General features: G+C 36.8%; 2 protein-coding genes across 2 annotated transcripts; one reads left to right on the top strand and one right to left on the bottom strand.

Annotated features, from left to right (window-relative positions):
* The first annotated feature begins 4,151 nt into the window (after nt 1–4,151).
* Nucleotides 4,152–8,417, top strand: LOC141440795 (eukaryotic translation initiation factor 3 subunit I-like). Its single transcript, XM_074105343.1, has 4 exons — nt 4,152–4,221; nt 4,291–4,517; nt 6,442–6,608; nt 7,309–8,417. Exons 1-4 carry the CDS (start codon nt 4,219–4,221, stop codon nt 7,806–7,808), a joined length of 897 nt encoding a protein of 298 aa, XP_073961444.1. The 5' UTR covers nt 4,152–4,218; the 3' UTR covers nt 7,809–8,417.
* Nucleotides 8,418–9,533: 1,116 nt separating this feature from the next.
* Nucleotides 9,534–16,654, bottom strand: PpV (Protein phosphatase V). Its single transcript, XM_074111416.1, has 6 exons — nt 16,291–16,654; nt 14,277–14,422; nt 13,073–13,214; nt 12,280–12,434; nt 10,754–10,866; nt 9,534–9,813 (listed from the first exon to the last, which is right to left on the bottom strand). Exons 1-6 carry the CDS (start codon nt 16,453–16,455, stop codon nt 9,623–9,625), a joined length of 912 nt encoding a protein of 303 aa, XP_073967517.1. The 5' UTR covers nt 16,456–16,654; the 3' UTR covers nt 9,534–9,622.
* Nucleotides 16,655–19,481: the final 2,827 nt, after the last annotated feature.

Here is a 19,481-nt window from a genome sequence, read left to right as displayed (position 1 = left end):
TGTCTGTCTTTCATTTCGGCCTAATCTTTAGCTAACAGAAGCATCAATATCTTGCTAGTCCTAGGTAAGACAAGTTGTCAAACTTCTGACTCTATTAACAGGTTTAGAGAAGATTATGGTTTAAAGGTCAATCGATAGCTATACATTTCCGCATCTGGTAATTATTCACTACCACCGACTTGGTGTAAAAAAAATAGACAACCTTGGAGAAAAGCAGAAAGTGGAGAAAATGTGAGAGAGGACAACATGAGTTAGGTGTCTAGTGACTACGTCTTTCCGATACAACACCTTGCAGTTAGGGTACACTGCCTTTGCCATACTCGTCATAACTAGGTTGCCTTACTTCCGGAATTTTCCGGACAAGTCCAGAAAAATAGGTATTTGTCCAGACTGCGGGGGGAAGTTAAACCGTCCAGAATTTCTACAATTCTCCCTTCTCGCCCCTTCTTCGACCGTGTTCCATTATAGTGACAAGATCCGAACGCGAGCTAGTGAAAATTCGAACGAAAATTTGCTTCGTTTATTCACATGCATGATGCATAACTACAATATTAATATTAAATTTACAAGAAAGTCCGGAATTTTAATCAAATGTCAGGAATTATCTCCGGATTTGTGATTTTTTTGATCTGGGAACCCTAGTCATAACAGACGCCAGCAGGGCTACTACGAAACTCGAAACTCGAAGTTCGTGTCGTGCGGTCCCTCTGACACTTATACTATTTAATACGAGAGGGAGACGGACGGTATGATACGAACTTCGAGTTTCGAGTTTCGTAGTAGCCCTGCAGGCAACCCTGTGTGAATCGAGTTGTTACTTGGCCTCGCCACTGGTACCTACCAAAGAACCTTTGCACCACAGATAGCAGATTATAGTTTGTGTATTGTTTAACTTTAATTGAATTTTAGGGAACGTCATCACTACTGAGTTTTAAGAGCAACATTAATAAAAAATAAAAACATACCTTAATGGTACCTAACCTAACCTACCTAGATTACTTACTCGTGACTACCTTTGGTCAAAATACCATATACCATGCCCTAAGACCGCTCTAACAAACCCAAACATGATTAGGTTGCATTGCTGTCTTGGAGTTCTGTGTCTAATTTCCGACTCGATCATCAGCCCTATAAGGCCCTATACCACGAAGTGCAAAACTCGAATTTCGTATGTTGCCGTCCCGCTGACGCTTATGTCATTTAATATGATACCAAGTACTAACTTTTTTATAATTAATCGTTTTTTTTATGATAAAAGGTTAGTTTTCTCAAACCTTCACCCCTTACCGCCAAGATATGTTAACTTTGCTCTATAACCTACATATCCTGATAGATAAAAGTCTTGCATTAATTTTGCCAAATTTTCAGCTAATTGTACTGAACTATGAGTAAAGATCAAGTATGCGTGTTGAAAAAAGCGGCAGACCGGCAGCGCTTCGCCGGAATCTGGCGGAACTTCGAGAAATTAAAATTACTTCTGTTTCATTGAGCTACAAAGACTTGATACAAGAAATAGGTAATGAATAAGCACAAAGTACGATATAAGACTGGTTTGACATGGCTCCAATTTTATATATGGTTTGCAGATGTTTATGGGCGGTGGTGATCTCTTACCATCAGGAGACCCACTTGCTCGTTTGCCATCCAGTCGTATAAAAAAAAAAATATATGTAGACGTTTTTAGCAAACAAAACTTTTGTTTTGAGCTAGTTTCCGCGAATTTATGTTTACTGTCATCTGTTGGCGAGTAGCGGAACTAGTATCTACATAGTGTTACCATGACTAATTATTCTGATACACTTTTTTTCCACATATTTTTATCTCAACATCGAATATACCACCACCATCCACCATTCGGGGGTTGACACTCTTTCCCGGCCCGGATAACACCGACTTGGAAATGCCGGCTTTGTTTTTTGTGTACTCGCCCATAGAAATTGACAGAAGCTTCTATGGGCGTAAACCCGAAAAACAGGGTCGGTATTTCCATCACGGTATTATCTGGGCTGGGAAAGAGTGTCACCGTCCGTCAGTGAGGGCTATCGTTTTTTGTCTCACTAGATGGCGCACTGTTGCGTGAGGTTTTTAAGTTTGGTTTTGAAAGTCTGTTATTACGGCGTGGAAACAAAGTTTAGACTAAAATCATATTTAATACCACTCTTAAAACCGTACCATATAAATATCGAGCATGCCACAGTGTTGCATAGTCCCCGTTTTGTTCGAAAAAAAGGAGGACAAAGGTTTCCGAAAAACAAAACTGTCTAAAACACAGACTCATTGCCCGGAACGCATATTTGCCATAATTAATTACAGAATATTGAAAAATATTCACAAAATTATTCTAATTCTAATAAACCCGCGTAGCTACCCAAAAACTGGGCCATTTCATAAAATGTACACAGCGTTTTTGGGTTGTCCATACTTTTAACATTATTTTTCACGCCATAATTGAAACCTAAGTTACATAAAGAAAATATTGTTCCTAAATCAACATTTAGTTTTCTACAACTTAGTATTTCCTTTTTTCTATCAAGATAATAGAAAAATTTATAAAAAATATTTTTTGTTAAAAAAGTACTAAATTTCCCTGTCCACGTCGATTGCTCTACAAAACTAAGGCAGTTTTTTCGAAAATGGCGTTCCTAAAAATCAACGATGGGCAACTATTCATAGTTTGATATATATTTAATGATATTCTTTGAACATTTTCCATTTAAAACAATTACAAGTATTTTAAATTAATAAAATTATTCTGAGACGTAAATTGAACTTTGTGGAATTCTCCATTCCGAAACCGCTATTTGGGCATAAACTGTAATATTATTTCCACTATTTGTTGGCATATTATTCAATCTGGCTACACTAAGCTAAAAAATTTAAATAACGCCTTGTTCCGTTGGCCAAATGCCGACAAGGACTCATCGTGCACTACGTTCGCTGCGGTAACATTTTGTGATTCCACAATCCGAAAAATTTCTGGTAAACTTATAATAAATCATTTGTATATATTTATTAGTGTATCAATTATGTATTCAAAAACAAATTTTTCGCTCTTTGAACTTGGTTTAAAGTTATTTAATTAATATTCAATTAAAACCAACCACAAGTAGTGCTCCGTTACTTCCATTCTGAAACCAAACGCCAGTTTCGTAGAAGTGGAACGAAAAAAGTAACGGAATAGGAGTATAAAGCGGCATACAAAATGGTGGTTTTAATAATTTGGTTGAAAAAAATGAGGTATTCATGTTTTGTGCTAGTTTAATTTAATAGCACGAATGAAGTAAAACGTGTTTGTTTAGGACCCCTAAATGATATTACGCAGACGTGGATTGCTTCTTGACAAGAAGTAAATTAATTTCGCTAGCACATCAACGTGGCCATGGATTTTATTAAAAAAAATTATGGACGTAATTATAATAATGCTAATATTAGTACGCCGCTTAATTTTATGAAAACTTTCCAAGTAAAATGTTCTTAAATACAATACAATTTAGTTAGGTTTGTGTCATTGTTGTGAAAGAGACTTTAGAATTTATTCCGTTACCAATATATTTCTTTCCGTGACTGCCACACAAGAAAATTTATATACAAAAATATAATATAATTTGTTAATTAAGCTACTTTTGATTATTTGATAAATTGCTGTTGGGTTTGTTATTTACATAATAATTGATCTCATTAGATAAACCTGTAAATAATTGTTTGTGAAGAAAAGTTTGATTAATTTTATTCTAAGAGTAACGTAATGAAGTATAAGTATCTCTAGAAAAAAAAATGTGTACATTCGATGTCCAACTAAGAATGTAATCAGTAATTTACTCTATCACCAATGTTTATAAATTAATTAGAAAATTGTAATCCTATTATTTTATTTTTTATCACTGTGACAAGTGGTCACGGAATGGAGCGCTTGCATCTCTCCTACTTTGAAATATTTTTTAACCATTCCAATAACTATTTAAAATATAAATTACTCTTAAATTTAATATAGGCATCCGTAAAAATATTTAATTTTTTACAGCGAGATTGACTTTGAACCCATTGTTTTTTCGGTGTGTACAACTTTTTAAAAAATGGCCCAACTATGAATTTGACATTTCGGAGACCTCCGCTACACTAGCGCCTCTAGCGGCGAATTCATTCGCGATAGCCCTCGTTCCGTCACCGTCTTTTTGACATTTTGCTACTGCCACATGTGTGTTCCTGAGGAATAATAAAATGGTGAGCATTATTTCCTTCATAGCCAATTATTTATGTTGATACTATAATTACGTAGAAACTTTGTTACAGAAACCCCTCATGTTACAAGGGCACGAGCGTGCCATAACTCAGATTAAGTACAACCGCGAAGGAGATCTGCTGTTCTCAGCGGCAAAGGATTCTAAGCCCAATGTTTGGTGGTCGCTGAACGGAGAACGTTTGGGCACTTTTAATGGCCATGGTGGCGTGGTCTGGTGCCTCGACGTGGACTGGCAAACAATCAACCTTATCACGGGTGGTGGTGATAGTTCTTGCAGGTTTGTGCCAGAATATTACACGTTTTACATATAAAATTGACATAGCCAGAATTTTAATGGAACCTAAGTGCTCTGCTATTACAAAATATACAAACATTCTTAAATGAACATCACAAAGCGATATGGTGCAATACAAAGTAAATTACTAAACAAGGTAGACAACAGGCCAGGACATTGCAAGACAGGACAGGTACATTACAACAACAACAGTTAAGTCTTTAGTTACAGACAGCCGTCTCATCTCAAGGTGTACTAGAACCCCTAAACTTTTCAGAACCCAAGCACTACCAAAAGAAAAGTACTGTCAAAACCTAAGAACATTATGAATATTTGTGTTAACACAGTCAGCTGGCTCTACATAGAGCTGGCGGGAGTTGACAGCAGTCCTGAATTTATAGATAGGCCTTATAGGCCGCGGCCTAGGGGCGGCAGATTTCAAAAAAATATTATTTTAGAAAGTTACATAGGGCGGCGAATATAAAGTGGCCTACACTCATAAAAAACATAAATCTGCCACTGGTTGACAGTACTTTTTTCGCTGACTCCTGGTAGCCGGCGGGAGTTGAATGGTTAAGCAAATATTGAATTATAATGGTTTTAACTTTTGTGATTTTCACTCAGTCAAAATACCACCAACGGGACTTATCACGCTAACACACATGAGTAATATTTACCTCGACGTTTCTGCAACATTACAATGCCCGTGGTCATGAGTAGCCACTCAACATCTCTAACGAGTGTGAAGTGCCATTATTGGTATTTTGACTATGAAATATTGAATTGTAAGAAGTAACTATCATTGCAAATAATAATACATTATTTTCATATTAGTAAATCCAAACTTTTGGGGCTTACATGTTTAACACATGTTTATAGGAATAATAGGAAAAACAGTATTTGAGTACTGGAATGAAGCAGTATTTTGACATTTGTCAATGGAAAGCACTCACTTGCCTACCCATTTTGCATAAGCCCATGCTCGGGGCATCCAATCCTACTGAGGCTCCGAAAGTCAGATTGTAGTCACACAAAAATAATAGGTTTGGCCACCATGCAATGCCTGAAGTGATTTTTAGTCATTCTATTATAAGCTAAATATAAATTAATTTTTCACTTTAAATTTCCCCTACTAAAAGATTATCTGGGTTGTTTCTTAGCAATAAAGCAGCCATTATTCAAGAGTGCCACAAAAATTCTAGGCTCTGATATTTAATCTTTTAACCCCAATGCAAAAAAAGGGGTGTTATAAGTTTGACCCCTGTGTGTGTGTCTGTCTGTGTGTCGGTCTGTGGCACCATAGCTCTTAAACGGGTGGACTGATTTGAATGCGTTTTTTTTTATTGATGTATTTTACCACATTTAAAATGAAGTTTCAGCAAATTATAATGTGTCAAATTACTCGCAGTAGCTCTTTTAGCTCAAAGTAAAAGTCAAAGTCAAAATATCTTTATTCAATTTTGGCTATAACAAGCACTTATGAATATCACAAAAAATCTACCACCGGTTCGGAAAAACTTCTGTTGAGAACAATCCGGCAAGAAATTCAACGAGGTATATATAAATATATTTTTTTCTAAACAGATTTACAATATTATTAAATAATATCTATACATCACAAGTATATAACACAACTTTATTTTTAACACAGTGGGTTGCTATTTGAAGGGATTGCTAATGCGGATCGGAATTATTTCCAAATATCTCTGTCCATGATATAATCATTAACTTTATAATACGCCTTAGATATTAATTTCTTCTTGACGATAGATCTTGCTCGATAGATTCTTGCTCCTTTCTTTTCATACTAGAAAAACTCCTTTCCTTCCAATCTCTGCCTGTGTCCTTAAGAATACATAATCATAATGTGTTAATTCCAATAGAAATTTAATAATAATGATAGCTTAATTTTTTGCCTTTTTCTTAGACTATGGGACCTGGAGACTGGCAAAAATATTGCAACGGTGAAAACAAACTCCTCAGTGAGGACTTGCAACTTCAGTTATAGCGCCAATGACGCCGCCTACACCACTGACAAAGCCATGGGACACCCGTGTGAAGTAAGTGCACAAAGAACATGGCACAGGGCATACTGTTGACTATTGGCACTATATTTGTTTTGCCATTTTAGGTAGTAGTAGAGGTACAGCATACAGCTCAATTGTTTCTACAAACTCATTAAAATAAAACTGCCAAATGGGCATTTCTATCTACCTTTGTACCCTGAGTTTATCTCTCCGATTTCAACTAAATTTGGGAGGTAGACTCAGTCCATGATTCCAAGCTGGAAAAACAGGGTCTCCAGATGTGTCCCCAAAATATTGTATGGATGTGTTCGTTTTGTTACGAATTTTTCTAAATATTTTTAGTTGACACACTACATACTACATTTTCATGGTACAGACATTATTTTGGAATTTTCTTCTTCACAATCTCGCTAATTTATCTATAACAGTTTTTGTTGCGCCTGTTACTAACACAGAACTTTGATGACGGAAAGAAGGTAATTACCTTACAAAAATTACAAAACAACAAAAATTGTTATAGATAAATTAGCGAGATTGTTGAATTGCACATGTAGTGGTACTGGTATTGTGTTTTTTATAGTATAGTTAATAATAACAATAATAAAGCCTCATTTATTTCCTTGATAACAATAATTCAAACACAATATTAGTAGGTCTAGTTAATATGTAATTTGTTATGATGTAAAATTTTATTAAAACAAACAATCTGAAAACATCAAGAAAATAACACAGGTTTCGTTGAAACTGCTGGATCAAATAAGCAACAGCGGTGTCGTCCAATAAATATAACAATTATTTTTATTTACAGACTGGCAAGAAAATACATTCCATCAAGGAGCACACCCGTCAAATCAACGATATGCAGTTGTCTTCCGACGGCACCATGTTCATCACCGCCTCCAAAGACCAGACCGCCAAACTCTTCGATACTAGCTCCTTAGAGCTCCTTAAAGAGTACAAAACTGAGCGTCCCGTCAATTCCGCTGCTCTGAGCCCGATCTTAGACCATGTGGTATTAGGCGGTGGCCAAGACGCCATGGAGGTTACCACGACTTCAACTAGACAGGGCAAATTCGATGCTCGCTTCTTCCATTTGGTGTTCGAAGAGGAGTTCGGAAGAGTAAAAGGACATTTCGGGCCCATTAACAGTTTGGCGTTCCACCCAGACGGCAGAAGTTATGCGTCAGGCGGAGAAGACGGCTATGTTCGCGTCCAGAGCTTTGACCAATCCTACTTTGATTACACTTTCGACTATAACCGTGATTAGATAAGATCGTACTGTTATTGTGGCGCTATTGTGAGGTCCCTTCGACATTTATATCACGTTTGGGATGGGTTTATAACTAAATGACCCAATTTTAAGCAAAACTTTAACGTCAAACGGACCTCATGGTACCACGGCATCTAGCGATATTCCAACTGTCTGAAAACACTCACTGTAGTCCCTTGGCTGATTTGTGATTTCCAACCTCTTTTTCACGTGTGTACGCTTTCGGGACAGCAGGGCTCTTGTAAAATCTGCCCATATAAGACTATTCTGCATCGAGGACCACTTGTTACTTAAGGCTTTCGTAGAGCCGGTAACCTGGTGCTATCTCTAACAATTTTTTTAGATGTGTACTTTTTACATCGTCATTACATGCCCAAATTTGCAAGGAAGAGGAACGGTGTGTGAGGAAGTCCACCAATAGAATTAACATTATATTCTTAACCTCGCTTATCACTGTTTTACTATTGGTGGGTTTTCCTCCTACATCTGTTGTGGACGCACAGCCTTATCCTGTTGCCAGTGCATTAAAAGTATTAAAGCAAACTCCCTGAAATCATGTATACCGTAAAACCACATAAAAATAATAAATATGTTTCATAAAATCGATCTGGTGTTTTACTTCAATGATTGTTTACTCGATAATAACGATTTATTACACAACTTATCCGTCGTCGGCGAACTGTTCTACAGACTTAATTTTCAGGTGAACAAATATGTAAGCCTATCATTTCCAAGACTGTGTGCGGAGAGAATCTTCTGAGGCTATACTACGAAGAGCATAATTCGAATTTCGTATATTGCCATCCCCCTAACGCTTTTACTAGTGCTAGCGGTACGCCCCGAAATTCAACAAAATGCTGCACATGGTGTTAAAAGCATGAAAATCGGAACGATTGATCTTTAGGTCATACGAATTAAATTCACCAGTAGTACGAAAAAAAAACAGAAAAGGCGTAATTTTTTTGCATGGTAGAAATAAAATTTTTGTTCTGAAACCTATCGTGTGTGGTATCTAATGAAAGGGCTTACTAAGCCGATTCTAAAAATATATCATGTCATTATATTTTAGTCACTTGTTTTAAATTAAAATGCGGTTGAATCATTATTTGTAAAATACATCTAAAATGATGATCAACCTCAAAGCAATTTTGAGAATATTTACATTTAGTATTTTTTTTTTAATATTACAAAATGTGATGAAATCACAATTAGTTGAAACATGTATAAAAAGTTCAATTTTAGACACTGAGGATGATAAATACTAATGCGAGAGTAGTTTTCAATCATATTTATATTAAAAGCTTTTATTTAACTTGCAATGTTTAATGTATATATGTGTGTGGGTTAAATCTTACAAGTTCAGTTTGACCCACTTCCTGATTTCCGATGAAGCTGAAAATTTGCATACATGTGTACATTGGATGACAATGTAATATTATTAATGTAAACGATTTTTCGATTTAGTATCTGTTTAATTTTAAGTAGTTTAAGAGTAAATAGCAGCCTAAAGATTCCGAACAAAATACAAAATTTATAGAAAAATGTTACTACATTTTATCGTAATGGCTACGGAACCCTGCCTATCTTGGGCGTGTCCGACACGCTCTTGACAGTTTTTTTTTCTTTTGATCAATTAGCTGGATTCGAAATCGACATTGACTTGTACGTGGGTTGTTCCTGTTCTTGAATAAAAACTTCTGGGTAGCCGAAAAAAAAGCAAACTTCATTATATTTATCATTTATTTTTACAAAATATTACATTAATTAAGATAATTAATTACCCATGGGTAATACTTTTGTCTGTTGCTTAATTACAAGAAATACGGCGTGGTAAGCTGCGGAGGCACTTCTCTTTCGCTGTCGGGGACTGCTTGGAATAACTTGGCAATACTGAAGGAGGCGGTTTTGAATTCCATGATGGAAGCGACGTTGCCGCAGCGGTAGCAGTAGTTGGGAGCGGACCACACCGTCACTAGTCGCTTGTCAAACATGTATTTGTAACCTGTAATAAATAGTTCCTTTATGATTTGAAAATCTATGATATTGTCAGAAAAGGCTCTACAGAGATTGCTCTACAGGCGGCAGGGCCGGATTTAGAGGTCTGGAGCCCTGCCAGGCGGATATTATGCCTGGGGACCGAAGTCAAAGAAGAGCGTCGGAAGTTGTAGGTATATATGCGTTCGAGTTGAGAAACTTCGATGGCGCGACGTAGGATTCAGTTTTTTAAATTTGCTCACTACATATAGCCCTAGGAGTCGCTATGATACCATGATTTTTGTGATCATATTTTTGAAACCATTTAAATTTTTGTCTCTTACATGAAAAACTTTTTATACTAGGTATTTTTGATGTGAACGATGAGCTATTAATAGCGTTTCATCCAGAGACGAGCGCCGGGAAGCCCTTAGGCCACAAGAGTATAAACCGACGTTTTAAAAGCTCTCGTGCGAATTGAGCCTTAGGTACTTATGTCATGATAAGGGTTACCTTATACTAGATTAAGACTGGCGATCAGTTTTGTAGCATAAAAGAAATAGGTTAGTATTATTTCGGCTAAAAAGCAGCTGGTCTACGTAGCAAAAGTAGCAAGTGGTCTAAGAAGCAACTTGTCTAAAACGTGGTCTAAAATTCTTTGACTCAAAGTCGACGCGTGGCCGAGGCGCTTCGCGCCTTGACGCAATTCCAACCTAACCTACCATGTTTTCAAGTTTTCGATAAAAACAGGTAAGGCCAGTCGCTTTCTGGGCCAGCTGCTTTTTAGACCAGTTGCTACTTAGACCAGCTGCTTTTTTAGACGAAATTATACTAACCCAAAGAAATATGTCTATTCAAACACCATAAACACACGTTCCAGGAAAGGTGGGCCCACTGCACCCCAGTAGAGATGGTTTACTGACATTTAAAACAGCAGGAAGCGGATGACAAGCGTATTCTATAGTTACCTTCATTGACGAGCTGATGCGCTCGGCATATGAGGTCCAGATTATTGTAGTTCATAAATAGCTCAGTCACGTAACTGCCGAAGAGCCATCCAGCACCTCGCGGACTCACCGACCTTGAAACAAGCACAGGTGTCTGAGAATGAAGGATTCTTGTCGGGCAAAATATCGCTAGATGGCGTTAGTATCGTGAGCGTTTTCAGATTATTCGATCCGATATCGGTATCGGACGGCGATACGATATCGAGGCAAGTAAAATTTATGAGATATGATCCGATATCGGATCGGATAATCTGAAAGACAGGTACATACTTCATACATTTTACTTGCCCCGATATAGGTATCGGCGTGCGATACCAATGTCGGATCGGATAATCTGAACGCTCTTACAGTCTGCTACGATTGGCTCATTCAGTTATTTAACCAATCACAAAGGTGACACGAAAGTCCAACTTATTTGTCGATCCTTATTTTGATTGCTCTTCTCTACCACTCAAAGGTTGATTAACATTTTATTTTTTTGTACATCAAACAGTATAAAATAAACAAAAAAATTCATTCAGAAAAAAAACAAAAGAAAGAAATAGTCACAAACTTTTACAAACAACTATAATCTAGTAAAATACCATGCCATGGTCATGGTATAGTACAGCCTCATCATGTGTGTTTGAATGGTACAGTCGGAGTAAAAAAAGGTTCGTCACCTTAAGATCTATTTTCCTTTGCTCAGTATGAGCGATAATCTGCTTTACCAATTCAGTATGACATACTGCATCAAATTGTCAACCTGCTAAACATAATCTTGTTTAAAGGTGACCATAGCAACCCCACCACTAGGTACACCTTGGCACTGACAAATAAATAGAACATTATTTGATTCAAAGTCTTACGACGCTGTTTATTAAAAAGGTTTGATATTGATATGAAACTAGATATATGTTAGAGGTGTATACTATTTTGACCCTTATTATCATGTCAAGTAAGTATAATCTGATATGCCCTTATCTACTTAGTGCTTTGGTTTCAAAACGTTCTAAGAATCTATGACTGTATAAAGGAATCAATTTAATAACTGACGAAGGTTTTCCTACTCCTACTGTACAGTAATGTGTTGACGTTTTGTATAGGTACAGTCAAGGGCAAAGATATCGACACGACCAAAGTTGCAAAAATATGTATACACGACCTTAATGTTAAGTGCATAAAGTCGTGAATACATATTTTTGTAACTTTGGCCGTGTCTATATCTTTGCCCTTGACTGTTAACTATAGTTTTTTAAAACCTAAACAAGAGGACGACCAAATTTTCTTCTGTCCCGAGCGGCTGATACCCACACTACGCCACTGCACCCTAAGTTTATTGGCATAATTTTTGATCTGAGATTTAGAATCGATATTGTCTTTAGTTTTCATAACAAATTAACCCTGTGCATCATATCTTAATACTCACTTGCCCATACGATAGTGAGGAATAAAACGGCGTAAAAACGTCAGCGTTTTATATTTAGGTACCTCTAGTCGTAACTTACCACATCTCAACATCGGCCGGATCCGACCATAGGAGATCACAGAAGGCACCTTTGTGGGGTATTTGTTGATTCCTATCGATGCATCGGATCTGATCCAGCATCGATATTTCTGGCGAGAGACCGCCATGCACGCAAAGCACTGCTTCGTCTATTAACTGTAAATGTTTAATTAACAATTAATAAAAGTTATCATTAATTAGAGGATACGTTCCAATTGATTTACCCCGTTTCACCATCCATTGATTAAATTTATTTGACGGATAAATGTGATGCCGTCTCTGTTTGTTTTGTTCGAATAGACGGTGACGGCATCACATGTATCCGTCAAATAAAATTAATCAATGGGTGGTGAAACAGCCCCTTAGTCTACTTGTCGTTGAGTTATTATGGCTGCGTTTCCACCAGAGTAGAAATGCTAGAAACGTATAGAATAAAAACGCTTCATTTACCTATCCTCGCTCAGCGCAGCTCTAGCGAGGCGAGGATAAATAAGTTAATGAATCGGTGGAAACGCAGCTTTAGCCTTAGACACAAGGAGCCCCCAGCCACCATTGAAAACAATAGACAATACAATTTTTTAAATTATGCAAATTAAAAATAAGATTGGTAACTCTGAGATTAATCAACAGTCTACAAAACGACAAGGGGAATTCCCTGTCGTTTGTTATTGTTGGTGTATTTTTTGTAGTATTAGCTCAGGGTCTCAGAAATTCACGTGTCGCCGCTGTCATCGCGATAGAAGTACGGAGTCTAATAATAAAAAAAAAACTGTGGAAGAATAAAAAATACATACCGCTGCAACAGTCAGCAGGTCGAATACTCTACAGCAGTCTTTCCACGCGTTCGCATTGCCATATTTGTTAAAACACTCGTCGTAAAAGCCGTAGACTTTTGTTATTTGAGATGTTTCGTGGTTCCCTCTGAGCAATATGATTCTGGAAATAAGAGAAAATATGGAAATCTTTATATGAACGGACTGTGTGACCTGAGGCCTTTATTATCTAACACACTCAGAATCATAATCGTTTTCACCACTTCGTTTTGTAACATGGTATAGGATGAAGGTAGAAAGAGATGGTGAATGCGATTGCAAGCGCCCATGGATAGCCAATACGACCTCTGAGGCCATAATTTTAAGGTACACGCTTTTTTAAAAGTAGTGACAATATACAAATACCAACCAAGTATGATTAATGCATAGTGAAGTAAGTTCTTTACCATTTTTTGTGAAAAATTCTACATCAGAATAAAAACAATAAAGGTGACTGTCACATTGTCTCGTAAGTGGAATAAGCCTTTCGATTGTTTGGAGCTCTATAATTGACATTAGACATGGTAAAAGAATTTCTTCGTTAAGTATACAATCAAACATTAATCAACCTGGAATGTACGAGAATAATGCACAACCTGATAATTCATGCCCTATGGCTAATCATAAAAAACATAATTAAGACATGAGGGCATGAATTACCAGGTTATGGATTTGGTGACTTGTATTTTTTATTTTTTTTTATTTGACTGGATGGCAAACGAGCAAGTGGGTCTCTTGATGGTAAGTGATCACCAACGCCCATAAACATCTGCACCACCAGGGATATTGCAGATGCGTTGCCATCCAAGAGGCCTAAGATGGGATACCTTAAGTGCCAGTAATTTCACCGGCTGTCTTACTCTCCACACTGAAACACAACAGTGCAAGCACTGCTGCTTCACGGCAGGATTAGCGAGCAAGATGGTGGTAGCAATCCGGGCGGACCTTGCACAAGGTCCTACCACCTGCAATTGACAATTACTGTGCATACAGTTGATGAAACTAAATCGTGTGCCAGGGTAGGACCTTTTCATAATCAATTTCACTACGATTTCAATATGTTATATAATGTATACCTAATTCAATTTCAATATAAATTTTAATATGACATAAGTGGCACAAAGGCTTTATCCTAGTGTGCGATACAGTTTTTTTGACTGTGCATCAACTGCACCCAAATATCTACCTGTCTGGATATCGAGCCTTGAGTGCCATGAGCAAAGTCAATGTCTCTAGACTGTAATATCCACGGTCCACATAATCTCCCATAAAAATATACTTCGTTTGGGGAACATGGCCACCTATGTTGAATAGCTCCTCTAAATCGTAGAACTGAAATAACAAAAAAAAAACATTTTAGTCCGTCAATTATGAGCAAAAAATTTAGATACACTACAAATCAATAGAGCTTATGAGTCTGTAACCAAACATAGACCTTAACCTTATTTTTCCTTTGAGTTTGCTTTATGTAAATATTTCCCTTTTCTTTTACTTACTAAGCTTCTCTGAACTGAAAGTTATAAAATCACTGTCCCAATAAAACCAGAACAAAATCATTTTAGTTATTATTAGGGATGGGCCGAAATTATTTTTACATTCGGTTTAACCGAATTTCGGCAGCATGAGCAAAGCGAAGCGTAGAAAAAAGAACCTTGTACTTGTACTATTTAGACTTAAATTAAATTAGTAGAAAGTATGTCTGTCACATCATACCAGTAAAATATGCAACAAAAATGAAATAAACTTAGCACCTATTCTATTAATAAACATCTTGAAAACAATTCTTAATTGCATTATAAAAAAAAGTTTTTCTTTTTCACAATTTTCACAAACTAAACATTCGAGAAATATTGAGTTTTTTATTAATATTAAAGGGTGTTTTCAACAATCAGACTTAAAAATCTGTTTTTATCTGTTTACTCGTATTTTAAATGTACTAGAGGCAAGTTATTGAACCGAAGTACGGCCAAAATCGGGCAAAATTTTTAGATTTTACTGAATGTTTGGCCGAAGTTTGTATTCGGCTCAAACCACATTCGACCCATCTCTAGTTATTATAGTTTTTTTTTTTTTTTTTTTATAAACATAATAAACCCATCATGCAAACTAACAACTTTTCAACCGGCACATCCAATAATCCGGCACCCCCCGCCCACGCCTCCCTCGCCCCTCTGAGCCTATGCGCACCGGTTGCGGTGTCTTAGTCTAGCAGTCTAACCTCAAAACTTATCATGTGCACATGCATATGTATTTACCCTTTTTTTTACATTATATTTATTCTCTCTATGAAATGCTTTATTTTATTCATTAGGATTTTTTCTCTATAATCCAGTAATCCCTGCGTTGGCACCCTCTGGTTTTTCATAGTGCCGGATTTGTGAGATTATACTGTAATGCCTTTTTATTCTGAACTTAGTCGAGTATGAATACATGGATATGTTCGTTAAAATATGTCCCGAAGCCCAGTTTGCCTCTTGGCATAGGATCTAACATTTTCCATTGGGATCTGTCACGCGCTACCCTTCTTCAATGATGTCCAGCCATGAGTTTTAGGTTGTCTTCCCACCTTGTTTGTTGGCATCCTCTACTTCTCTTGCCATCTCTGGGATACTAGTCTGTAAGAATTTTGCACCATCATCGTCGTTGTTGACATATAAACACACAAAAGTGGAGATGGACAGGTCACATGATATGCGATCCACAGGAGAAATGGTGCAAAATTCTTACTGACTGAGAAACATATTGACTATTAATACCTTGATATCCTGGTCTAGTGGTTTTTCTCAAACTAATTAAGTGACATTCACCATATATGCTATCATTGATGTCTATCCTGTTGAAATTTATCTCACAGCAACTGTATGTTAGGTATTTCAGTAGCTCATGCTTAATGTATCTAATAAGAAAATGAATAAATGAAATTTATAGAAAACTAGACAATTTTCTTTGTGACCAAGTTGTCTAATGCTTCTGTTATTGGTCACTCAGAAATTATGGTTTAAACCTTCAAAAGTGCAAAGGATAATGAAGAAACACTGGCAGCAGCTAACAAGTAGTAGGCTGTTTTATTTGAAGACTTAAGTTCTGATAAGAATTAGTATGACTTGCTTATTATCACTACTACGAGCAACGTGCTCTACGCCCGGTAATCCGTGATTTTATCAAGCAATTCCTTTGTGTATTAACTTTTGAACGTTTACCTGGCCATGTATATCCCCGCACACAGTTACAGGTGTCTGAACCGGCTGTACGTTAGGTTCTTCGAGTAACAAATCACACACAATATTGCACAACTCTCGTAAGTCATCTTCAGGCAGATATTTACACCTCTTTGCGATTTCAACCCACTTATCCACGTCAGTCATTTTCTTCAGTAGTGTAGTTAAGATTAATGTAGTTAAGAAACTATTCAAGGAACAACTATATTCCGAATCCCCTGATCTCTGACGGCAGTAGAGCCGACAGCAAATGGCAAAATGAGTAGAAAAGGTACAAATTAGGACGACACTTTGCAAACTTATAGGTAGATGATAAACATTAAAACTGACAAAAGTGACATAATGTTCGTTCAGTTCGACCACAGATAACACAATACTACTTGCTTTAAGGTGGGGCCACATGCAGTCGCTCAACGCTCGTTTCCAACGTCAAATCTGGTCATTGAGCTGAAAAAAAAACCCTTCAATTTCGGCAAAAACAGTGTTATTTTTTTTTCATTCACTCCAATTTCTTTTATTTTTACCACTGCCACGACTGCTACTAAATGAGATTAAGAAATCAGCTTCCAAGACCAAGATCATTCCTGCAAGAAGCCATCTTGACGCTGCTGCTCGACGCGGCGACTTGACGCTATTTTTTTTGAGTCGCGGGAAATTCAAAATCACCTTCAAAATAGGGTCACGTGACCAGATTTATCGCTGCAAACGAGCGACTAGCGACTGAATGTAGAGGCACCCTTAAGCCGGGTTTCCACCGAGCGAGCCGTCGCGCGAGGCAAGTGCATGAGGCCTGATTTTGTTGGGTACCCCCCTGTACAGAAAAAAAGCCCTATGAGCCCCTCGAGCTATACTACATAATTCGAAACTCACGTATTAAATAACGGGAGGTCGGGCGGGCGTCAGCGGAACGGAAAGTTACGAAGTTCGATTTTTGCACTTTGTACCATTCAACATTTTTTAACCCCCGACGAAAAAGAGGGGTGTTATAATTACCAGCTTTTATTTAGTTTCACCTGTCCTGTTGTCTGTCTGTAAACAAATCTTGCAAGTTTGACCAACTTTTTGTGGTCAGATTGACTTGAAATTTTGAATACTTATGTAAATTGCGTGACAATATAATAATCTGATAGTGACATCCTATTAGTCCGGCCAGAATAGTCTCCGCAGGACGGAACCCTTCAACAGTTAATGGATCGTCTTGAAATTTGATATGCAAACGTAGTTCGGGTGACAATGCAAGTATAGTCGACAAAAAGTACAGTCAGCATAAAAAGCTTGTATTAAAAATGTTTTTTTTTACTAAAAACTTATTTTTATTATTAACAATTATTTGGATAGATTGTTCAGAAAAATCATCTTAATTCCGAATAAACAAGCGTGTCAGTATTATTTATATCACTTAGGATGAATCAACCTTATTCAAATCAGTCAAATAATCAAATTAGTATTTTAAAATAAAAATAAGTAAATAATAATTTGGTTGGATTGATTATTATTGATGGCGGCTCGCGGTGGACTACCGTCATTTCAGTTCGATTTTGTTTGCGGATGAATTTCTCGAGTTCCCAAGTTTTCGTAATGATTTTTCCCGTTCCCCAAGCTATAACCCTATCTAGCATGTTTTGCTACGGCAAAAATATGATAGCTTATTCATAGTTCCTTAGTTCTACTTCGTTAATTTATGTCTTACTTCAACAATACGTACTCTATTGTCCATGCCACGTCTTTCTTCAGCGATGTGTCGTACAAATATTTAAAAATAGATACAAAGACGTGGCTTCGGCTTGTTACAAATGAGGAGGCAGAATGGATGGACTAAAACTCCTTAGCCTTTAGATGACGTTTGTGTTTGTATTATTTAATAGGAGAGTGAGAGGGACGGCACGGCTAACGGCTACCCCCAGTACATTAGCATTAGTTAAGCTTAGCATTGCAGTAGTTTTTCTAGAAAAAATTGGAAAATTGAATTGATCTTAATGATAATTTTATTATTCTTCTTGATCCTATATAAATCTCCCTATCGAGATGAATATTGATGGCCAGAGGGGCTACTACGAAATTCTAATTTTTCGAATCGTACCAACCCTCTCACTCATATCCTACTTAATATTATAAATGCGAATATTTGTGTATGTTTTTACTCCTTCACGCTAAAACGGCTGGACGAATTTGGACGAAATTTGGTATGTAGATAGCTGGACATCTGGAATAACACATAAGCTACTTTTTATCCCAATATTCCCACGGAATAGGGATAAAATCTTGAAATTTCGACCGCCTGGGCTCAATATTTGAAATTTTGGACAGTAACAACAGTTAACACAACCTCAATGAAGACCACGATATAAATTTTGCGAATTCCCAGAGAAATTTTATAAAATCCCGGAATTTCCATTGTAACTACCAGATCGAACAGTATACGCGTGCGAAGGTGCGGGTAAACTCTAGTTAAATACTATAAGCGTCAGCGGGACGGCAAGATACGAAGTTCGAATTTTGTTTTGCACCGTAGTACGGGGAACTAACAATGGGAAATAACAATGAAGCATATTGTTTCTCGTTTAGCGTTGGTTTGGTAATACTTTTAGCTCGTAACAAGATATATTTTTACATACAGAAACCATAGTTTTTCTTGTACAAAATATGCCCAAAAATCTAAGTAAGGTTGCTATGAAAATAAAAATATATTTTTTTTGACACAAGAGTTTATTTATCATGAAAATGAAAAACATGCAAGTACATTTTTTAAATGTTACATTTTGTTATTTTAATGGTGCCATTGATATGCTGCTGTGGACTGTTAAACATAACAATAATTATCATTGTAACTATGTACTATATACTTAAACCTAAAAGCAGTTTTAGGTGCTTGGAATACAATGGCCAGGGTCCAAATTCTCGCCACCATCGACATCATCTCACGATCAATATCTATGACCGAGAATAGAGCCCCCGTATCGGGACGGATCGGATCGTTTAGTTAATGCCAAATTAAACAAAATGCACAAGCAAGCTCTTGTTCACATATAAGTGCGATTAAACGTAAAATAAAACTTCATAAAAACTAATTTAAAAATTGAAACAACAACAGAAAGTGATTTACATGACACTACGTATATTTTACCAATAGTCGATCGGCAATCACCACGTTTCGGCTGGCATTATGCAACCGT

The sequence above is a fragment of the Choristoneura fumiferana genome, chromosome Z (genome assembly GCF_025370935.1).
Source record: "Choristoneura fumiferana chromosome Z, NRCan_CFum_1, whole genome shotgun sequence".
Lineage (NCBI taxonomy): Eukaryota > Metazoa > Arthropoda > Insecta > Lepidoptera > Tortricidae > Choristoneura > Choristoneura fumiferana.
This window is presented reverse-complemented; position numbering and strand designations above follow the sequence as displayed.